This window comes from Camellia sinensis, chromosome 5, assembly GCF_055761805.1.
Source record: "Camellia sinensis isolate YWXY chromosome 5, ASM5576180v1, whole genome shotgun sequence".
Taxonomy (NCBI): Eukaryota; Viridiplantae; Streptophyta; class Magnoliopsida; order Ericales; family Theaceae; genus Camellia; species Camellia sinensis.
Window position 1 is genome coordinate 64,085,741 of NC_138965.1, and position 24,341 is coordinate 64,110,081.

Here is a 24,341-nt window from a genome sequence, read left to right on the forward strand (position 1 = left end):
CCAAACCCAAATTAAGCTTGCTCCGTGGAGTTTCCTGGCAAAGGGAAGGAAAAAGAGAAAGGGGATGAGACAATTTGATGTCCACCGTCCAATCACCAGACCAATCAGTAAGGTAAGCTATGGAGATCAATTTCCTCACAACTACCATCTACCAAAAAATCATTATGTTATGTTTGGAAAGGGAAATAAACATTAAAAAAATAAAATAAAGAAAATGGTGTGACAGACATGTAAATGAAATCTTTATACTGTACAAGTCAACAACCAATGGTAGTGTGCTTCCCATTTGATTTCTTTGAAACTGTTTGAGGGTCTGCATTTCTTTTCATTACATTTCTAAAAGTTGTGAGTGAAAATTGATTCAACTCTTTTCTCATCTGGTTTTGATTTCAATTCCAATTCTCAAAACAGATGAGAGTATGGCTGATCTACTCATTTCTCCCCTTGTTAGTTCAATTTTGAAAACCTTGAACTCTTTAGTGCTAAAAGAGTTTGGGATAGCATGGGGTTTGAAAACAGAGCTAGAGAACTTAGAGAGCACATTAAGTACCATTCAAGCAGTCCTTCAAGATTCAGAGACAAAGCGAGGAAAGAGCAAGGCTCTGAAGAATTGGCTTAGAAAGCTCAATGATGCAGCTTATGATGCAGACAATCTGGTGGATGAGTTCATGACTGAAGCTCTGAGAAGAAGGATGGATTCTGAGAGAGGCATAAAACCCCAAGTAAGTGCCTTTTTCTCTCTTCGAAACCGGCTTATATTTCGATTGAAAATGGGGCATAAGATCAAGGATATGAGGGATAGGTTAGATGCCATTGCTGGGGAGAAAAATAAGTTTCACTTGAGCGAAGGTGTGGTGGAAACCGAAGAAGTTTGTAGGGTGGAGAGAGGACAAACTGATTCAATGGTGAATGAATCAGAAATTTATGGGAGAACTAATGAGAAAGAAATGATAATTGAAATGTTGCTCAACAATTCAAGTGATCGTGATGATGATGTTTCGGTCTATGCTATGTGTGGTATGGGGGGATTTGGGAAAACCACACTTGCTCAATTAGTCTACAATGATGGAAGGGTGGAGAGCTACTTTGAGCTGAGAATTTGGGTGTGTGTCTCTGTTGATTTCGATGTAGAGAGACTAACCAGAGAAATCCTAGAGTCCATAGAAGGTGGTGAGTGTAGTATCTCAAACCTGGATACACTTCTACGTTGCCTCCAAGAAAAACTGTTTGGGAAGAGATTTTTACTTGTCTTGGACGATGTATGGAATGAGTACCATGAGAAGTGGGATAGGCTAAAAAATGCACTGAAGCGTGGAGCTAAAGGCTGTACCGTTATAGTAACAACAAGGATTCAGAAAGTTGCTCTTATCATGGCTACACTTCCTATACACCACATGGCTCGTCTGTCGGAGGATGATTCTTGGTCCTTGTTTAAACGACGTGCATTTGGCAACAAAAGAAAAGAGGAAAACCTTCAATTGGATCTCATTGCGAAGGAAATAGTGAAAAAATGCAAAGGGTTACCCTTAGCAATAAAGGCTTTGGGAAGCCTCATGCAATTTAAAAGAAGTGAAAGTGAATGGTTGTCTGTGAAGGACAGTGAGATTTGGGATTTGCCTGATGATGGAAGTAATATTTTACCTGCTTTGAGGTTGAGCTATGAAGCCTTACCTCCACATTTGAGGCAATGTTTTGCTTATTGTTGTATATTTCCCAAAGACTATAGAATGGAGAACAACCTGCTGATAGAGTTGTGGATGGCAAATGATTTTATTCCATCTAAAGGACAAATGAGGTTACATGATGTGGGCCATGACATTTTCAGGGACTTGGTTTCGAGGTCATTCTTCCAAGATGTAAAAGAGTCCAATAGTGGAACAATATTTTGTAAAATGCACGATCTTATGCATGATCTTGCACAATCTATTATGAGATGTGAATGCTCTATTATGGAGCCTCACAAGGGCATGAAAATTCGAGATAAAATTCGTCACTTGTCTTTTAATATTGTTGATTTTGGAGAGATGATTCCTTGGAATGAGATTGTATTTGAAGTCCCATCTTTGCGGTCTGTCTTAATATTTGAGTCTTTCATTCCAAATTCCAAGGATAATATTGCTTCACCTTGCATTTCAAAACAAAAGTATCTTAGAGTGTTGGATCTTGGTAGACATGTTGATGAGAAGTTGTCAATGTCAATTTCCAATTTCAGCCATCTTAGGTACCTGAACATGTCGTTCTCTAAAATAGAAATTCTACCAGAATCAATAAGTAATCTCCAAAGTCTACAGACATTGAAGCTAGAACATTGCCGAGAACTTTGTAAGTTGCCCAAACGCATGAAGCACATGAGAAATCTCACTTACTTGGACATCACAAGGTGTGATTCTCTTACTTCCATGCCGGACCAAATGGGACAATTAACTTGCCTACAAAGACTAAGCATGTTCATTGTGAGCCAAGATGAGGGTTACCAAATTGGTGAGCTGAAAGAATTAAATCTTGGGGGTACGTTGAGCATAAAGAGACTTGAGAACGTAAGAAATTCAGAAGACGCCAAGAAGGCCAATTTGAAGGGGAAACATGATCTTATTTCTTTGGAATTATATTGGAGCGAGAGCAATGAAGAAAACATACCAAAGAATGTTGAAGATGTTCTTGAGAGTCTCCAACCTAATTCGAATCTGAAGAAGTTGAGCATAAATTTCTTCCAAGGTGCAAAGTTTCCCAACTGGATGTGGGGTTTGGTTCTTAAAAATCTGGTTGAGATCTCTTTAATAGATTGTGAAAGGTGTGAACATCTTCCTCCTCTTGGCAAACTACAATCCCTAAAAATTCTCAATATCAGTCGCATGGGTTCTCTTAAGTACTTCGACCATGGGGATTATGGAGATGGGGAAAGTTCATTTCCTACATTGAAGACTCTCGAGTTCTATGATATGCCAAGCTTGGAGGAATGGGCAACAGTGGATAGAGGAGAAATTTTCCCCTGCCTAGAGGAGTTGGTGATATCTTTATGCCCCAAATTGACTAAATTGCCTTTTCTAACAGCACTTAAGATTTTGAGAATTGAGGTAGGCAATAAAATGATATTCAGGTCAGCGATTAATCTTACTGGGATTACCAATTTTAGGATAAATGTCTAATTTGAAGATTCTTCCAGATGGACTGCTTCAAAATCTTAAGGCCTTGGAGATCTTAGAGTTATGGTCCATGTACAAGCTGAAGACCCTGTCAAATCAACTGGATTACCTAAACTCTCTCCAGAAACTGTTTATACGCCATTGTAAAAGTCTTACGTCCCTTCCAGTGCAAGGGTTGCAAGGCTTGACTTCCCTTACATCCTTTCAAATTTTCCGCTGTGATAAACTAATATCTTTGTCGGATGGAATGCGATATCTGACAGGACTTCGGTTCTTGAGAATCAATAGATGTCCAGAGATACAATCTTTTCCAGAGGGTATGCAACATTTGAATGCTCTGCAAGATTTGTGTATAGACAAATGCAGCGAATTATTTTTTCTACCAAATTGGCTAGGAGGCCTCCGATCATTATCATGTCCACATTTGGAGAATGTCGGATGGGCTGCAGGATCAGAATACTCTGAAACGGCTGTCAATTGGAGAATGTCCACATTTGGAGCGCCGGTGCAAGAAACAGACTGGGGAGGATTGGCTGAAGATAGCTCATGTTCCTCTGATTGAGATCAATTTTGAAGAAGTACAATCCTTGGATTGTTAATGCACTATTTTGAAGCTGAGATTCACATCCAACAGCGTTTGCAGAAAGCTGATTTGAGGAAGTGTGACAACATAGTCCCAAGTTAATGCAGATTTGAAGACTCGAGTTTTTGATGGAGCGTGCTTGAAGAATTTTGTGGCTGGCCTCAATGGGTTTGCACACTTGTTGAATAATACATCATAGTTTTCAAGGTTCGTTTTCTTTTTCTTGAATAACATCATAGTCAGAATTGAATTTAATTAAGTTGTGAAATTAGAAAATCACTAAATTTTGATTTTTTTCATTTATGTCTTGTATAGGTTGAAGAAATTTGAAATTGTATTTCATCGCAGAGCGGCATGGGTACGAACGCTCTCATTTCTCTAATCACGCTGAAAAGCTTTTGTGTTATTAGATCATAGATGGCTGTGAAGAATTGCAATAATTGATTGTTTAGTTTTCTTTGATTTTATATTTCCAAGCACAGGATGGGGTTTTAGATGGTAGATATTGTGGATTGATTTGTTCCCGGTTGCTTCTAGTTTCATCGTTCTTCTTTGAGGGATATGATTTCCATTTATTTGCTCATTTTTATCGGTTTAGAGCCTTTTAAATGGATATTATTTATTTTTATTTAATTTTTTATCTAAATTTCTTTGGGTTCACCATTGTATGTTTGGTTTGTTTAATCTTAAGTTTGTTTCATGTCTTTGTGCTTCAAAAGATTGTACCCAAGAATAGCGCATCAACAGGTTGGTACTTAGAGCATCTCTAACTTTTTACCTCCTTTTTTTTTTTCATCAAATTTGTTCAATATTTTAGATCAAAAGTTTAATTTGATATAGCTTGGCACAAATCAAAATTTTGATCAAATATTTTTAAAAATACCTAACCTATCACGAAAACCTATCTTTTAATCAATTCAAGTGAAAAAAACTAATTTCCAAACCTTCATCTTTTAACAAATTGTTTAAAAGTAAAAAAACAGTTGTTAGAAATTTGATGAAAATTTGAATGAAATTTAATACCACCCAAACAAGCCGACCCAGTACAAATGCTTTGAGATGTAAAGAAAGTGGAGATAGTTTGCTTAGGGGTCTAAAGTGTTTGTTTGGTCTGTCAACAAGTGAAAGTTGGAACTACCAAACGTGGCCTAAACCACTCAAAAAGTATTTTCTAAATTCATTAAAATTATTTATGTTTTTCACATTAGGCTAACAGTTATCGATCATTTAACTATACCAGTTGGACCCCACGCGCTATGTGTCGCATTATCATTGATGAAAATAATAAAGAAAAGATGCAGTGTTTTTTTTCTTTTTTTTTCTTTTTTTTCTTTTTTGAGAAATTCTCCAATGCAAATACATAATATTTCTTCTTTTCATAACCACATCTTATATTTCACGAAATTGTAAACCAGCAAATAGATTGGCCCCCTGATTTCAAATGAAACTCTGTGGGTTAACCGGTTGGAAGGATTGCTTTATGTTTCTCTTTTTTTCTTCTCTCTCTACCACTCCTTCCAAAGATGGAACTGGGAACAAATCCACCTTTGAGTTTTCTCTGCAAAGTTAATTGGAAAATAACATTAGTAATTTGCATGGGCACAAATGATGTAGTGAGAGTAAAAATGTATAAAGACATCGTGAGAGTGAAAATGTATAAAGATTTGATTAGTTATGTTTAAGAGTGATTATTCAGTATTCTCGGAGTATGGATACGTGCTACTCCATAAGGTTTTAATTAGTAGAGAGGGGTAGGGACCCACAATTTATGTTAGGAATAGGAAAACAACATGAGGCTAAATAATTAGTGATTGTGTTTCGAAATTATTGAATAATTTCCCTATGTTTAAGCAGTTGGAAGGTTATCCAAACACAAATTAGAATAGAAGCTGTGGAATTTGCCTAATAATACTATTTTTTAAGTGAAGAAGTGAATGAGATTAGACTATCATTTGTTCTTCATACCTAGATAGTGTAGGATTTGCATAGGTGGTGGAATGAGATAAGATGGTTGCTGCTAGTGGTGCCTGGTGAGTTGGGTATGCTAGCTAAAATGCTACATGGCCTCTGTTCTGTGTTGATACAGGTTGTATCTTGCGTGGCTATAATGGAAGAAAATAAGAGGGGTAAAAGCGTGAACAAACAGAGAGCAAAATGGCAAACATAAACAAAGAATGAATCTGAAGCAGTAACTAAGGACATATGAGAGCCCATGAAAACCGCTTAAATCAAATCAAAAACATCAACAATCTAACAAAGCAACGAGAAATTAATCAATATATATTATACTTTCATCTATTGTTCCATTATCTTCACTCAATTTTCTCAACAACCAAAATGATTAGATAAGTAGGGTTCCATTTACACTTATCAACTAACCATTGGCACATTGACAATTAGAGTGTCTTCCTTGCAAAGCCTCATCTTCACTAATCCGTTGTTTTGAGAAGTTGGTTAAAAGTTGACTTTTCGTTTTTTTTGAAAAAAAAGTATAAAAAAGTAGAGAGATGATGTGATCCAAAATAGGTTAAAAGTTGGCTTTGGCTTTTAGCCATCTCCCAAAAGAGTTAGCTTCACCTTTGTAATCAATTCTATATATGTCACTAAATCCATTTCTGAACTGCGCACCAAAGTCTGAAGAAAATGCAAAATCAAAGCAAAAACACAACAAAATCTGAAGGAAATGCAAATCAAATGAAGAACATAAGGGTGGAAATTGTGACCAAGGAGATTCCAAATGGAAAAAAATACCAAATCAGAGCAAAATGCATAGCAAGAGAGAGATGCTTGAGAGTGAGACATTCAAATGACGAGAAGGTGAGAAGAGATCAAATACCCAATTTTTAAAAACATGCCATAAATATTAACAAAACACTTCTATATTCATAAATTACTAATACAGTATTGCCATGGGGAACACTGCAATTCTACAAACAACCAAAAATCAAATTCACAAGAAAAAACACCTCAACAAATATTATCTACCATATGAACATGTAAAACTTTGAATGAGAATATGCTACAAGCACTTCATCTTCTGATGCTTGTGGAAAATCATTGTTTAGTTGGCTGCAAGGTTGGCTATAATACCTTTGCCGGATAAGTATAATATCATATATATGTTGCCATTGCAGGTTAGAAAATTACAAGCTTCTTGATAATAAGGCTCCAATGAAAGAACAAATTAATCAATAAATAAAAATAATTCTTTGCAAAGTTCAAATTAAAGAACACTGGCTCTTTTTGGGTTGGTTTGGAAAGTGGGTTGGCTTTTTGGCTTTTTAAGCCTAGGGCTAAAAGGCCTCATTTGGGAAGGGCTTTTCGGATTTTTTGACTTTTTGTAAGAGAAAGAATGTAATGATTATAGGTTGGATGTAATATTTTGTCTTATTGGGCTAAAAAGTCTATTTTGTTTTTTTGTGACTAAAATAGCCTCAAACCCAACCCAATCACTCTTGTTGTCCATGTTTTTTGAGCAACATTGTAATAAAGCACAAATCTTTTTGGATGTTTGGAACTTTTACAGAGCAGAGTTTCTGCTATTTTTTGGCATACAACTCCACAATTATTGACCCATGATATTTCATTGCCCTTTCATTTTATCAGAAATATATCCATATATCAATAGGAAACAACCATAAACCAGCAAGTAGCAACAGGAACAACCAATTGGCTGAATTGGAAATAAAGAAAAGCAAAAAAGCATTGGAAAAAAAGGAATGTGAATAAATTTTTTTGGGGGGGAAAATGCTACAATGTGCACTTGTACATTGTAAGAAAAGTTAACGATTTTTATGGTTAAAGTTCAAATTTTTGTGAAAGAATAATAAGACATGAAAAGTAACAACCCCACCAAACCCTCAATGAAATTGGGAACTTTGGTTGACTTGAATTAGAGAAATGGGTATGCAAAAAAACAGAGATTGCTAACCAAGCAAGGGTTCTGAGTACTAAATCCAAAAGGGTTACAATCTTTTCATCAGACCAACCATTTGTATACCAATCAAAACAGTTCAACAAACTAAGAACCAGGTTAAAAAGTGAAAGACCCAGACAACACAATAGAGTTTGTTTGTAGTAAAATATTCTAGTTTTTCTAGTACTGTGTTTTGAGAACAAATAACAAAAGCAAAGGAATACAAAAACAAACCAGGAATACAAAAACAAACCAGCAGCAAAGAACAAATAACAAAAATGAAGGAATACAAAAATAAATTACAGCAAATAAATTATAAGAGATTTCATTTCTAGTTTACTGGTTATGTTAATAACAGCAAGAAAAATAAATTATATAGGGAACCAAGAGTAAATTTTCAAATAAAAATATAAAAAATAAAAACTATCAACAAACAATCATTTCTAATGTCCCCCAATTCAAAATTCCAGTTATCCAAACCACCGTCATCTCACAAGCAAACTAAAACTCCAAGTCACTCAGAGATTTGGAACTATTTCATTAGCTTATTTGAATTGAAATATTCTGTTGAGAGAAATAAGAGTTCATCAATTGGACAGTTGAAGTTTAATTGATTAAGATATTCAACATGCAGCATGATAAAGTGCAAATAATACATCTAATCTAAGCAAATAATAGAATCCAGGAAAACATAAATTCGCTTTAGATATTGACCATAGGTGTTCATGAACATTAGATTTAGAGACCAATCTAGATACTCTGATTGGCCTACAAATTGGTTGTTTGTTAGTATACATGCATCATAGGTTGGCAGTTAGAATTTACTAACCTCATGTTTGTATGGTCATTTACATTACAATATTTGTGAAAGTACCTCCACGTGTGTTGACACATGCACACAAACTCGCGAATTAGTCACCTTTGAAGTTTGTTGTGGTATTGGCATTTGTCTAGTTATATAATTTTTAGCTTCTCAACTTACTTTCAGTTCTAATTAAAATCCTTCTCTTAATCTGGGGACAAGCCTAAGCAACCAATTGAAGGCCGTCTTCTTGATGCTATAAAGGGTTAGTGTTGTTAACTATGTCCTAGTCACATTATATATATTTATTTCTTAAAGAAAAAAAAAACAAATGAATTTAATTATAAACACCAAATTGTAAAACCCACTTAATTTCTATTCCCCTGATCTTAAAACCCACAGAATTTTCAGAATACACCATCTACTAAATGTAATCAAACATTGATTTCTGGAAAATTAAGCAGATTATCGGTTTAGCCTAAAGTCAATGGAGCAATCCAACATTGCAATATATCTGTTGCGTTCGTGGTCCAAGACAAGACGTGAGCATGTTCCAATTTCGTTTTACAAAATAGGAACAAAGTTACAACCACTTCGTTTTGACCATTTGAGCCACTTTTGAGCCACAAAATTTGAGCTACGAGACATTTTCCAATAATCAAACACTTGGTGAGCATGTTCCAATTGTTTCTGATGAATTTCTCACTTGAACATAGAATCAAACACTTGGTGGGCAGAAATATTAACAAATGTAAAAAAAGAACTTCATCCCAAAACACAAATTCATGAACAGTTTAATTTCAACAAGAAGAAATTAAATTCAATATAGGCACTAACCAAGCTCATAAACAGATATCTAAAAAAAAAAAAATTCAATGAAGCAAACATATGACAATGGAAGAAAGAATTGGATTTCACAGCAACTGACAAATGGAAATTGAAGAATGTCATACCTTTTCTGTTTCAAGGAGGGTGAATTGGCCCTTTCAACTGGGTTAGACACACTGGTGTTAGACACAGATTTTCCTGCTTTTATAGATAGTTATAGATAATGCACAACAAAAATTCTAAACGCGCATAAGCTAGGTCCCGTTTGGTAGAATTGTCATTTTCAAGTTTTCTGTTTGCAAAAAAAAAACGTAACAAAACTTGTTTGATATAAAAATAAATAAAATATGTTTGATGAGTTGCAGAAGATAGTGGTTAACAGGGGAGGGTAGATAGATGTAGGCCGAAGTGTCCTGAAGTGACTAGAGCTCGATGACAATTGGCCGATGGTGGTGGATAAGGGAGGAGAGAGTAAAAAACTTGTTTCAAAAACAATTAAAAATTTCTTTATTTTTAATAAAAAATTTCAAAAATTTAGAATCAATTTCACTATCTTAAAAGAAAAAAGATATATTATAAATATAACCTTTTAAGTTTATTTAAGATACAAATTATTTCTTGTGGTTTTAACAATTACATCACAACTTTTAAAGTTTTTAATTTCATAATAAATGTCCCATTTTTCAAATTAATCATCAGGTTAATTAATTATTTTTAATGATGTCAAAAATTTATTTCAATTAATAATTTAATAATTTTATTATTATATAAGAGAACAGTTAACAATTTTATTTTATTAATTAATTCTGTTAAACAAAAAAAATCTGATAAAAAAAATTAATATTTTAATCAAATGTGTAATTTGCCCAAAACAAAAATAACATAAGAAAATCTATTTCAGGGACTGTCAGTCAAGAGGATGTTAGTAATATCTCCGTTAGCTTTGGAAGTTCATTTGGTCCTTAAAGGTTCCCCCGAAAATCCGTAATTTCTGGTGGCGAGTCTGTTGCAACAGATTAGCAACAAAAGAAAAACTATTTCGGCGGAAGTGTGCTCCCTCTCCTAACTGTACGGTATGTCAAGATAGTGCTGAATCCATTGAGCATATTCTTTTCCATTGCGATTGGGTGAGAGCCGTGTGGTTTGGATGTAATTTGGGACTCCGAATTGGGCACGATCCGATTGTTTCAGCTCTCTAGTGGACGGTGTCTCTGATGCAATCTTGCTCTCAGGTGCTTGACAAAACAGAGATGGTGAGTAGAGTGGCCATTGTTGGTTGGTGTATCTGGAAAAGTAGATGTAAGAAATAAGAGAGTGATATTAAGAGAGCAAGAGAAACTCTTGTATATTGAATATCTGAAGGTGTAAGAAGGGACTCCATTTATAGGAGTTGTGTGATACAACATTATGATGAAAATGGAGCATAAAATAAAATAAAGTAGCCGAAAGCAGCCGAAAGTGAGGCACTGCTCTGGCATCCTATAACTATGTATGATTAATATATGCATTACATTAGTATAATATATACATGTTAATATAATATAATATTATGATACATACATATTAATATAATACATTAACAGCCCCCTCAAACTCAAGGAGGACAAACATCAACCAACTGGAGTTTGGAGACAAGGTCAACGAAGCGGCCAGGAGAATGAGCTTTGGTGAAGATATCAGCAGGTTGATCAACAGAAGAAATCGGATGGAGATGGACTGTACCACGAGCGACGTGTTGACGAATAAAATGGCAGTCAATCTCAATGTGCTTGGTGCGATCATGAAAAACATCATTGTGAGCAATTTGAAGAGCACTGTGATTGTCACAAAAGAGGTCAGTAGCACCAGAGGGGGTAACACCCATGTCAGTGAGGAGCCAACGAAGCCAGAGAAGTTCTTGAGTAGCATTAGCAAGAGCACGGTATTCGGCCTCGGTACTGGAACGAGCAGTAAGAGATTGTTTCTTGCTGCGCCAAGAAATAAGAGAATCACCCAGAAAAAAGCAGAACCCAGTAGTAGAGCGCCGATCAGTAGGATCGCCAGCCCAATCAGCATCTGAGAAAGCACGAAGCTGAAGAGATGAGCGGGCGGAATAATGAAGACCATGAAACAGGGTGCCTTTGCGATACCGAAGGATACGAAACAAGGCAGCATAATGAGGGGTACGAGGAGCTGACATAAACTGGCTGACAATATGAACGGCATACGCAATATCAGGACGAGTAACTGTGAGATAGACAAGACTGGCAACCAGCTGACGATAGAGTGTAGCATCAGAGAGAAGAGTGCCATCAGGAGGTGTAAGACGACTCTGAGGTTCCAGGGGAGTAGAGGCAGTCTTGCAATCCGTAAGACCAGCACGTGCAAGAAGATCAGAGGTATACTTAGCCTGAGAGAGAAAAGAACCCGTAGAATCATGGAAGATTTCAAGACCTAAGAAAAAGCTGAGAGGACCAATATCTTTTATCTCGAAATGATGGCTAAGAAACTGTTTAAGGCGAAGAATACCATCGATATCATCACCGGTGATAATCATGTCATCTACATAAAGTAAAAACAGGGTGGTCCCTTGAGCTGTTTTTCGGATAAAAAGAGTAATATCATAAGAGCTGGAGGTGAAACCACATTTCTGAATAGTGGAGCTGAACTTGGCAAACCAAGCACGGGGAGCTTGTTTGAGACCATATAAAGCACGCCGAAGTTTGCAGACTTGATGCGGGAGATAAGCAGACCCAGGGGGAGGTTGCATGTAGACCTCCTCGAGAAGAACATCATTAAGAAAAGCATTTTTCACGTCCAGTTGATAAAGATCCCATTGGCGAGCGGTAGCAACAGCAATCAAGCTGCGAACAGAGATGAGACGAGCAACAGGAGCAAAGGTCTCCTCATAATCAATACCATATTCTTGATTGAAGCCTTTTGCAACAAGGCGGGCTTTGTAACGCTCAATAGATCCATCAGAACAAGTCTTGATTTTGTATACCCATTTGCAGCCAATGGCAGTCTTGCCAGGAGGAAGATCAACAATGTCCCAAGTATGAGTTTTGTCTAAAGCCTGCAATTCATCAGTCATGGCTTGCTGCCAAAGAGGATTAGAGCGAGCCTCACGATAGGAGGTCGGTTCATAAGTAGAAAAAGCAGTAGAACCAACAATAAAGTCACGAAGACGAGTAGAAGGTTGGGGTTACCCGATGTGGTCGAGCAGAGGGAGGAGGAGCCAGAGGAAGAGACTCAGCAGGAGAGGAGGATCCCGATGGAGCAAGAGCAAGACCATCAGAGGGAGCAGGTGCAGGGGACAAACCGGTAGGCAAGGCGATCTTGAGAGAGGTTGGCAGGGGCGGTGGAGCAAACGAATCAGAAAACTCGAGAGAGGGTGGCAAGGGTGGTGGAGAAAGGTCATCAGAAAAAAGATCTGTGGAAGGGTCAGTAAAAAAAAAGAGAGGGTAAGGGAACGGACAAACGGAAGGGAGAGAGAGAGGAAAACATTTTGTGTTCCCAAAAGACCACATGACGAGAGATACGAAGTCGTTGGGAGAGAGGATCCTAACAACGATACCCCTTATGTTCAATACCATACCCCAAGAAGCAACAAAGGCGGGAACGAGGTTCAAGTTTGGTACGTTCATGAGGTTGGAGAAGAACAAAACAGGCAGAGCCAAAGACTCTAAGGTTGGTGTAGGGAGGACGGGTGCCATGCAGACGCTCATAAGGAGTGTGATTCTGAATGACAGGGGTAGGGATACAATTGATAGTGTAAGCAGCAGTGAGAGCTGCCTCTCCCAAAAAATGTTCCGGACAAGAGGAAGACAAAAGAAGAGCGCGAGTAGTGTCGAGAATATGCCGATGTTTCCGTTCAGCACGTCTATTTTGTTGAGACGTGCCGGGACAGGATCGATGAGGTTGAGTACCATGACTCTGAAGAAAAGAAAGAAAGTCAAAATCTTTATATTCCATGGCATTGTCGGAACGAAAAAGTTTAATAGTTTTAGAAAATTGTGTTTTAACCATTGCAGAAAAATTGTAATAAAGCTGTTTGAGCTCAGATCGATTTTTCATAAGAAACAACCATGTAAAACGAGAAAAATCATCTACAAAAACAACAAAATAGCGGGCGCCGCCCATAGTGGGAGTATGAGAGGGTCCCCAAATATCAGAATGGATGAGATCAAATGGTGCAAGAGAAACAGAGTCACTTTTATTAAACGACAAAGCAGGTTGTTTGGCAAGTTGACAGGACACACAATCTAAAGCATCAAAACTTACAAGACCTAAATGACCACGAGAAATTAAAGATTTTAAACGACTAACAGAAAGATGGCCTAAACGACAGTGCCAAAGTTGAAAAGGAGATAAAGGAGGAGCCGTGGTGGCAGTGGTAGGAGCTGTGATCTGAGAGGAATCCGGAACATGAAGATGGATAAGTTCGTAGAGACGTCCATGCTTACGGCCGATCCCAAGAGTTTGCCCCGTTCGAGGGTCCTGCACCAAACAACCAGAAGGGGAAAAGGTAATAGTTAGACCATGCTCACATAATTGACTAATGGATATAAGATTTAAAGTGAGAGCAGGCATAAGATAGACATGAGATAAAGATAAGTGAGAGGTGGAAACAGAACCAACATGACTTACAGATAGAAGAGACCCATCAGCAGTATGGATAGAAGGAACAGGAGAAGTAGAAGAGAGAGGAGTAAAAATAGTAGGGTCAAAGGTCATGTGATTACAACAAGCGGAGTCAAAGTACCAGGAAGTGTTACCTGCGGTGACAGACAAAGCAGGAGATGGAGGAGTACCGAAATTCTGCCAATTGTGAAACATGGCTTCGACATCTGTGTGAGAGAAGACTGGAGTGGAAGGATCTATAGGGACAGAGGCAGGTAAATCCTCGGAGGCAGCAGCAACAGTGCGTGGAGCAGGCATTGGTTTAGACGGAGGCCCAGAACAGTGAGAGTTGTTGCGGGAAAAATGCCCGGGGGAGGGACCATTGCGAGAGGCACGGGCAGGGTTGCGGAAGCAATCATGCTGGAGATGACCAGGACCAGTCTTGTTGCAAAACCGACAAAGACGAACTGGACAATTAACCAGAAGATGAGTCGATGGAAGACTGCGGTTTTGACAGTAGTTGCAGATAGGTGTCTTCTGTGGGGAAGATGGTAAAGGAGAACTTCGAATCTGGGGAGTAACAAGAACAGAGTCCACAGGGTGTGGATGGAGAGTACCAAACCTGGTTTCCTCTGACAGTAGTTCAGAAATTGCTTGCTCAAGAGTGGGTAAAGGAGTGCGATGAAGGAGAGATGCGCGGACTGGCTCAAAACGGGGAGTGAGAGCCATGAGAAATTGAACCAAGCGTTGTTGGTCACGGTAAGTAGTGAACAAGGCAGCATCCTTAGTACAATCCCAGGGAGGTTCAGAGAGAGCGAGCTGATCCCAAACATAATACATTTGTGAGAGGAAATCATTAATGGTTTGAGTTATGTCTTGGCCCATACGGTGAAGTTGACTCAGAAGCTGATATTGGTGAGCAAGGCCAGTAGTCTGGTAGCGTTCTTGTAAAAAATCCCAGATGGCTTTGGCTGGAGAGGAAGCAGAGTCAAGTTGGAACCGACCAAACTGAAGGCTGATAGAAGTAATAGAAGTATTACGGAGCCAAGTGATGATCTGATAGTTTTTGCTATCCCAATCTTCCAGACGGTCAGCATATTTGGCAACGGAGTCCGTGGTGGCAGCGGATTCTGTGGTGGCTGGGATGGGTTTGCACACATCCCCAGTGATGATGCGCCAAAGTTTCTTTCCTTTGAGGAACCCAGACATAGCTTGTGCCCATAAGACATAGTTAGTTCCGTCAAGAACAACGGAAATAGGGTGGTTGGAGGAGTCCAAGCGATCCATGAGGAAAAAGCAGTACTATCGAAGCCGAATCTGAAAAATCTAAGGTTACCAGTGAATTCAGAGGGTCGAAATTAGTGGGAAATGAGTGAACGGACCAAAAAAAAGATGACCAGAAGGCACTAAATTGGCTGGTCAAAGTTGGTCAACAATTCTGGTCAAAGATGATGTCACAATCTGGTCAAGATGACGTCACTGCTGTGTCACAGGCGCGGCGCACGATAGCAGAGGAAGCAAGCGGCGCACGGAAGCAGCCAGGGCTGACGTCAAAAACAGGCGGCTCACGTTAGCAGATGAGGCTGCGGCGCACGATAGCATAGGGCAAGTGTGAGGCGCGTAGAGCGCGTCTGAGAGGCGGGAGGCGTGTGGATGAAAGTTCTGGCGGCGCGTGGCGGCGCGTGGAACGTCGGATGATGATGAATCTGGTGGCGTTGGATTCGTCGTGAGGAGACGAAGGTTCTGGTGTGGTCCAATCTGTAATTCAGATAAGGACGAGATATGCAACAATCTGCTCAAAATAAAAATGCGATGCAGAAGAGACTATGCAATACACCTGTGCTCTGATACCATGTAAGAAATAAGAGAGTGATATTAAGAGAGTAAGAGAAACTCTTGTATATTGAATATCTGAAGGTGTAAGAAGGGACTCCATTTATAGGAGTTGTGTGATACAACATTATGATGAAAGTGGAGCATAAAATAAAATAAAGTAGCCGAAAGCACCCGAAAGTGAGGCACTGCTCTGGCATCCTATAACTATGTATGATTAATATATGCATTACATTAGTATAATATATACATGTTAATATAATATAATATTATGATACATACATATTAATATAATACATTAACAGTAGAAATGACTATCTGTGGATCCTCATCAGGTTACTCAACAAGCCTGTGCTTATTGGTGGGAATTTGAACAAGCCCATCATCACCGCAGACCTCCCTCACAGCAGAATTATACTCCAGGTTGCCCTCACCCTCGATGGATAGCCCCCTCCCTGGCTTTATGAAAGTTTCCTTTGATGCCAGCTTCTCTTCTTCTGATGGCAGCGCAGCATTGGCTGTGATTCTGAGAGATAGCCACGGTAAACTGATTGATGGTGTGACCTCTATAGTCTACTCTTCCTCAGCTAAACAAGGAGAAGCTCATGCTATTCGTCTTGCTTGTATGTTTCTGCGAGCTCTGGGTCTTTCCCATATTCAAGTGCAGAGTGACAACCAAGCAGTCATCACCCTTTGTGTTTCTGAGATGGTTCCTCCCTGGGACATTTCTGCACTCCTGCATGATATTCAGGTTGTGTCTTCTTCTTCCCATGTTTCCTTTGCTTGGATACCTAGGGAGACAAATGGAGTAGCTCACTCGGTTGGCCGAGCTCATCTTCATGGTGCGCTTCCTTCTAACTGGTTTTCCAACCCCCCTGCTGCTCTTTCGGCTTTGCTTTTGGCGGATGTTTCTCTGTAGCCTTCTGGAATTTCTATGATCAAAAAAAAAAAAATAATCAATAACATAACAACCAAGTTTCATTTTGTGCGGTGGAAGATTGATCTTTGGTCTTGATAGGGAATCACTGTTTTTGTCTACATTCCTAATAAGGGTGCCAGCAATGACATTCTGCATAAAAATACTTGTTTGCTATATCGTCCACCACGTGCTTCTCCATTTGCAACAACTGTGTTGTAGACAGGTTTGATCATCATTGAATGAGTTCGGCCATATTTTCTTGTTATATCCAGTGAATCCCTAAATTGGAATGGTTGCTTCAGTTTTCATTAGACGCTATAACTTGCACCTTAAAGTGCCTATTTTAGCAAGTTAGAAGGCTTTTTGGTTTTTTTAAGTTTCTTTACTTTTTGCACTTTTTTTTTTTAAAAAAAAAAAAAAAAAAAAAAGAAAAAAAACCAAAAATTCAACTTTTAGTCTCACGCACCATGTCTATTCTACTACTAGTTGATGTTTGGATGAGAGGTTGAGCCATAGTTTACCGCATGGAAATATTTCTGACCTGCTAGTGGATATGTGTGTATGTTTGCCAATCTTAGTGTTCATGAGCCATCAATTTAAGAGTATTTCTCAATATCAAATATGTCAAATATGTAAACCATTCATTTTTATAACAAATTGTTTGCAAAAGTATAGAATGACCATGTAGGCTTGTCTTTGTATATTAAAATCGAATGGACCCCAAAAACTAGCTCGATTGATACGGAGCTTGCTAGAGCGTGATCAACAATTTTCAAGGAGGGTTAATTTGCCATTTCAACTGGGTTAGACACATTGTTGTTAGACACAGATTTTCCTGCTTTTATAGATAGGTATAGATAATGCACAACAAAAATTCTAAACACGCATAAGCTAGGTCTTGTTTGGTAGAATTGTCAATTTCAAGTTTTCTGTTTGCAAAAAAACACGTAACAAAACTTGTTTGGTATAAAAATAAATAAAATATGTTTGATGAGTTTGTTTGGTATAAAAATAAATAAAATATGTTTGATGAGTTATAGAAGATAGATGTAGTGGCTGAAGTGTCGTGAAATGGCTAGAGCTCGATGACAATTGGCTGGTGGTGGTGGGAAAGGGAGGAGAGAGTAAAACTTGTTTTGAAAACAATTAAAAATTTCTTTATTTTTTTAATAAAAAATTTCAAAAATTTAGAATCAATTTCACTTTCTTAATAACAAAATGGCAAATTATAAATACAACCCTTTAGGTTTGTTTAAAATACAAATTGTTCTTTGTGATTCTAAAAATTACACCCCTTGAAGTTTTTAATTTCATAACAAATGACCTATTTTTAAAATAAATCATCAAATTAATTAACTATTTTTAATGATGTCAGAAATTTATTTCAATTAATAATTTAATAGTTTTATTATTATGGTGGTTTTTGGGAAGTCCCAAACTTGGGTTTTTTTTTTAATTTTTTTTTACAAAAAAACAAACTTTTTGCAAAACTAAAAAAAACACATCCAAACAAAATATCACATCCAACCCCATAATCATTTCACTTTTTCTCTCACAAGCATCACATCCAACCACATAAAAACCCAACTATTTTCCCAAACACAAAAAAAATTTTCTCTAATAATATCCTACAACTAAAAAAACCTACATAAAAACTCACTTCCCAAACACCCACTATATAAGAGAACAGTTAAAATTTTTATTTTTTTAATTAATTCTATTAAATAAAAAATCTTAACAAAAAAATTATTTATAATTTAAAAAAAAATTAATATTGTAATTTGCCAAAAAAATAAAAATAACATAACAAACAAGTTTCATTTTGTGCGGTGGAAGATTGATCTTTGGTCCTAATGGTGCATCGCTATTTTTATCTACATTCCTAATAAGGGCACCAGCAATGACATTTTGCATAAAATACTTGTTTGCCATATCGTCCACCACATCCCTGCAGGAAATTCAGTTTTTAGCGGCGTTTAAAAATCGCTGCTATAAGTGTCAAAAACGTCGCTAATTCTTTTTGCGACGCTTAACACCAAGCGCCGAGGACGCGGCCGTCGCTATAACTTTATGACGTTTTAAAAACGTCGTTATATTAATATAGGCGGCGTTTTTAAAAACGTCGCCAAATGTCTTACTTGACAGTACTATGACGTCATTATGATATTTAGCGACATTTTTTAAACGCCGTCATATCTTTTTAAAAAAATCTAACCGTTAATATTTAAGGTTTAAAGTGGCGTTTTTTAAAAAACGCCGTGATTTCTCTTTTTTTTTTTTTGAAATTGTGCTAATTTATGTGATTAAACTAAAAAAATACATATAATAAAACTGAATAACACTAATATGAAATAATAACTTACATTCAAATAACAAATGCATCATTAATTCACTTTCCCATTCACCAATCACCATTATCCACAAAATAACATATCCACAAATGATATTTTAATATTACCCCCAAAAATTGTATTCACAATTCTCAACCAAAAAATTAATTACTACTTTGTATACAAAGCCACAAAATAATATTACTCTCTTCTCTCTCTCTGTCTCTCACCACTCCCTCCCCCATTTAACACAAAAAATAAGAAGAAAGTGAACCAAAACACCCAACTCCCCAATCAGATCAAAGGAAAAAAAGAAAAAAGAAAAAAGAAAAAAGAAAAAAGAAGAGAAATAAGAATCCGAAGGAAAGCCCCCATCCATCCTTCATTGTCATTCTGAATCGCTCTCCATGCTGCTTCCCATCATCACCTTCATCATCCAGTTTCATTAAGAAGGTAAGATAAAGTAAACATTAGCTTTTATCTGTTCACTTCACTAGATGATGAAGGTGATGACGAGGATGATAACAAGAATGTCTAATAATATGATTGGAGAAGCTTTAGGATACCTGCCCAAGAAGTATTTCATTCAACTCGCTCATTGAAGAAGTTTTTTCAATAGCATGAACCTGAAATCACATGAACCAACATTTAAAACTCCAAAAATCATTTCCATATTGAATGATGGAAAATTTATAAACAAAAAGGCTACATAATGTTGGGCAAATCTCCTTTGAGAGTAAACAAAAAGACATTTTTAATTCTACAAAAGTTGAAATGTGCACATCCATAGCCATGTACTAGTTACAATAAGAGAAAAGGAAAAGAATTCGGACCCACAAACAGATAATACAATTAAGAACTAGAAAATGCATAACCCTAATTAGCAAAATTATGTGAACATTATCAAATGCCAAAACATTAGAGAATATGATAATATAGCAGATAATTGATAACTAACTTCGTTCAATCATTTTAAGTCTTCAAGTGCTCTGCAAGAAATGATGCATCAAGATGGTCACAATCCTCTAATTATGATGAAATGGAGATATGTAAGTGACATCAAACCTCATCTGTGACTTCAATGTGCCCATCCATGTGTTCACGAGTATCTCTCAGAACTTCCAAGGTTTACTTTCTTGAATTTCAATAATATTAAGCATAATTAAATTCTATGCAGCCAAAATGCCCATGTAACTACAGTACATATCTGGAAATAAATTTCAATTTATTCAGAGTACATGAACTCATTAACAAATAAATCTCATATCCAACTAACCTCCACACCTCCAGGAAAGCAGAATGAAAGAAGATCCTTATACTTAAGTGGCAGTTGTTTTTCAGGAGGATAAACAAATAAGACCTGAAAATAAAAAACTGAGAGGTCATATATCATATCCAAAACATGTCCAATGATCTATAAAATTATTATGTTCAATGTTTAGCATAAAAGAATTAGCACCTGGGGTTCAAGGTTAGGTTCTACACGAGACTGATGCTGACCACTGAATGCACTTCGAAATTTACCCGAACCTTCAGACTTTCTCCCAAAGTACTGCTTCTGAAGTGCCTGAATATCACAATTAGGATGAAGTCCAACAACCACCATGCTCTCAAAAAGCCTTGATGGCTCTTTTAAAGGCCTATGATCCTGCAAATTTGAATAACACACTTAGTAAAACCAATATTGCTATAAAACCTACCATAGAAACACAAAGGACAAAAATTTCATTTTTATTACGACCATCTGTATAAAAAGGAATGGGAACACACAAGAATCGAAGGCATTTGACGTTTTGAGCAGGTTTGAACTCAAATTGCACAACTTCTTATAAGCTTTCCATTCAAAGTAAGCACTACATGGTGAAACTACAAGATATATGCAAGATGACAACAAGTACCAAAGCAAAATGAACAGCTGATTGCTAAAGAGATAAGTAACCTGGACCAAAAATGGTTTTACTTGAGATAAATATAAATACCAGGGACTGCAATTGGACGCTTGCCCATTGACGCTTTTGGCTAGTTAGTACTTCTGGGTTATAAGTTCCACTTTTCACTTCAGGAGGCTGTGAAAAGCCTTTTAGTACACCCTGAGGCTTGAGGTTTGAATCTACTTTGATGATTATTCTTCATATGTATGGTAGGGTAAGGTGCACCTAAGATGAGCGCAGACACAGAAATCCTTCCAAGCTCAACTGATGTTTGAGGACTGCAACTTACATTGTATATTTCATCTCTCTCTCTCTCTTTCTCTCTCTCTCTCTCTCTCATCCAGTTTTGTTACTTGAGGTTTCTATTTAGAACACCCTCCACAAATTCGATTCTCTCAAGGATTCCTCGAAGATTTTCTACACAATACTTGGCCAATTAAAAATCTGAATGGCATATAACAAAAGCTAGTGTTAAGGTAGATGAAGTGAATTGTGCCGGAGTACAACACCTGCATTGTTTCATTCCCTTCAACACACAAACTACATAAGAGTCTGATCTTGGGAGCTTGGAAAGTTAAAATCTGAAGCTCTGTTTTTCCATCCATTGGAATCGAGGAACTGAAATTATCCTGATAATGTAACAATTTAGATACTCATTAATAGCAGGTATTGGAGAGAGAGGGGTTTGTACAGAATTCACAAGTCACAGCAATAGCAAATTGCAAATTATGCCATAGATCATACTTCTATTACATATCCACAAAATTACACATTTTAGTTGATTAAATATAAATCTAAATAATGCTAAAAAAACAATATTAAGTCTAAAAGGAAAGTTCATTAGGAATATCAACTCTACATTCAAATGAACTCTCTGTAAATTAGACTTAACTCGTAACAACTCTATGTTCAAAAGAAAGATGCCCTCATTCGAATGAATGTTACAGAAACATTGTTACAATCTAATGCAAGAAGTTGTGTCCAAATGAACTTAGCCACATGTGTTGGAACAAGCAAGCTTTTGAAGCTACGTTCGTTTCAACCAACTCACAATGATCACATAGAGCACTGCTTTTGAAGCTTTTAAATTGCTTCTTAATTTAAATAGCCAGTTAAATAAATACCAAATAGATTATATGCATCCTTACCTCATTTATAGCAAGACTTTCTCAAGAGCTCATATCAAATTTCAACAAATTTCATTAATCATATTACAAGTGTACACATCCTTACCCTATTTATAGCAAGACTTTCTCAAGAGCTCTCATATGCTTCCACATAATGTGAGAATTTTTAGAACATAGATTCCAAAAAAAAAAAAAGAAGAAAAAAAAAAGGATGAGTTTCCACTTCTTGAATCCTGCAACTTAATAAAATATTTTGTACACCATTTAACAACAAATAAGATCAGGGTGTAATCTCACCTGTTGCGAGTTCACCCACCCCTACCACTTAATGGCTCTCCTTCCCACATAAGTGAGCTAGATATATAAAATTATTCTAGTCCTAAAAAATAAAACAAAATAAAATAATCCTAACTGAAGATATGCAGTACTAGGAAGGGAAACCTATCACCCAATTTTTTTGTTTTTTTGTTCACAGATTCAGACTGAATTCTAAAAACTCAAATTCACAATAAACATAGATAACAAGTTGTTCAAATCATATATCACAATAAACATAGATAGCAGGTAATTTCTCAGAATCCGCACCCAATTAATGCCCCAATAGCTTGCCCAGGTAGCTTATAATTATATATTCAAAAGACTAAAAGCAATATTTATTCCCAAAAAGAATAAAAGATTGACTTGTTTCTTATAATTTTCATAATTTGTTTTCATATTTTGAAGCTAAAATCAACCCATAAATTTTCACTAGCAAAAAGGCATTGCCTATTATCAAGGAAAACTACAATACCCACCAATAGGCGGAGAAGGTACATGCCGCCAGCTTATGCCAAAATACAGTTTATTTGATTCATGTAATTCAAGAAAACACATAAAACGAAATATTTTCCCGAGCAAAGAATCAGATGTGAATGAGCTAAACCTGGCACAGTTGCATTTGCAGTCTCAGATAAAAGAAAGAGAAGAATCAGATGTAAATGAGCTAAACTGCTCCCAAAATTATCATTGGCATCCAAGAGAATGCTATTGATCAAATTCTAACTATTACCATGTAGCGCCAACTAGTCATTCACATAAAAAATGAATATATATATATATCACAAAAAGAATTATGAATGGGAACTATGAACTAAAATGGCATCACTTGCAACACAATTAAAATGGCTTACTGACCAGGCTGAGAGCTGTTGTGCCCAGCAGCAGCAAATACAGCTTACCTACAATGGTTTCAAAATTCAAGTTACATTCTCTAATTGAAATTACACAGGATGAAACCACACACCAAAACTATATGATTGAGGCTTGTAGGTTCATAGATGGAAAAAGGTTGATGCAATAGCATTATTAGAATTGTAATTCATGTAAGCTAATGGTATTTTTATCAGTTTAATAGCTTTGAAATACACATATTGACATTACAAACTTCTGTTTGAAAAAAAAAAGACTTCAGTTTAAGTGGACACAACCATTTAAAAGCGTGCTAACAAATTAAAAATGGAAAATTTACCTCAACTAGATGAACATTGGAAACACGACTTAAGAGAACAAAAGCAAATTCCCCAATTTGTGCCAAAGGCATTCCAACCTACAAATATCGAACAACTAAGGTCCCTCTGTCAACAGAGATGTCAAAGATCAAGGTGCACAAAAGAGTAGTCAAGCAAGTAACTTGTAAATCCTTACAAGTAGTGAGCTCTTGTTATTGTATCGAAATCCTTTAACTACTGTTGCAACCACAAGAGTCTTTATGACAATCACCAACATAACGGCTACTAGTAAAATATCAATGTGATTCCAAAGGAAATGAACATGTATAAGCATCCCAATGTTGGCAAGGAAAAGTGCAGCAAAGAAGTTACGAATGGGTTCAACCTGTTAAAAAAGAACAAACTCCATATTAAAATCAAACATGATTTATGTTGGCAAGGAAAAGTGCAGCAAAGAAGCATATTCGAGGATTATGTTGTAGAGAGGGACGCTGTTGTTGTCGTCGTCATTGCTGATGAAGCTGCCGTAGCAGCGAAGGATGTTGGGACAGTCGTTGAGTTTAGTTAGCAAGTTGGATTCTTTCTGCAGTGAATGGTACTAGAAAGTTTCTACAGATTTCACAGCCATTAGAGATGGAAGATTGAGCTTTGACTCATCGTTTGGCTGTGATATGGCAAAAGAGACTGTAAGAGGGGCTAATTTGAGCCCACTAAATTATTTAGGCCCAATAGCCCAAGATTAGTGGGCCCGAATTTATTGCAAGTCCAAGAATCGGTGGGCCCAGATTTATCGCCATCAAACGGGCTAAATGGCTCTAAGCCTCGAAAGGGTTCGGATCC

General features: G+C 36.9%; 2 protein-coding genes and 1 long non-coding RNA gene across 3 annotated transcripts; 1 reads left to right on the top strand and 2 right to left on the bottom strand.

Annotated features, from left to right (window-relative positions):
* Positions 1 to 4,389, top strand: LOC114276980 (disease resistance protein RGA2). The gene is given in 3 exon segments (XM_028218812.2): positions 1 to 3,138; positions 3,140 to 3,933; positions 4,042 to 4,389. Coding segments are annotated over 2 exon segments (3,285 nt in total). The 5' UTR covers positions 1 to 419; the 3' UTR covers positions 3,706 to 3,933; positions 4,042 to 4,389.
* Positions 4,390 to 4,854: 465 nt separating this feature from the next.
* Positions 4,855 to 9,738, bottom strand: LOC114276982 (uncharacterized). Its single transcript, XR_014329575.1, has 3 exons — positions 9,398 to 9,738; positions 5,692 to 5,828; positions 4,855 to 5,284 (listed from the first exon to the last, which is right to left on the bottom strand). It is a non-coding gene; the product is annotated as an uncharacterized LOC114276982 (long non-coding RNA).
* Positions 9,739 to 18,982: 9,244 nt separating this feature from the next.
* Positions 18,983 to 23,778, bottom strand: LOC145791451 (uncharacterized). Its single transcript, XM_082871803.1, has 8 exons — positions 23,698 to 23,778; positions 23,522 to 23,599; positions 21,397 to 21,516; positions 20,936 to 21,046; positions 20,416 to 20,604; positions 20,233 to 20,316; positions 19,523 to 19,582; positions 18,983 to 19,383 (listed from the first exon to the last, which is right to left on the bottom strand). The coding sequence occupies exons 1-8, from the start codon at positions 23,776 to 23,778 to the stop codon at positions 19,345 to 19,347; spliced, it is 762 nt and encodes a 253-aa protein (XP_082727929.1). The 3' UTR covers positions 18,983 to 19,344.
* Positions 23,779 to 24,341: the final 563 nt, after the last annotated feature.

Bases quoted from the DNA above. Each gene is read 5' to 3' on its own strand.
- LOC145791451 (XM_082871803.1), bottom strand. From the start codon at position 23,778: ATGTTGGTGATTGTCATAAAGACTCTTGTGGTTGCAACAGTAGTTAAA. The intron at 21,047-21,396 runs GTGTTGTACTCC...CTCAAGCCTCAG, and splicing joins AAGGGAATGAAACAATGCAG to GGTGTACTAAAAGGCTTTTC. The intron at 20,605-20,935 runs GTATTTATATTT...TCAAATTTGCAG, and splicing joins GCGTCCAATTGCAGTCCCTG to GATCATAGGCCTTTAAAAGA.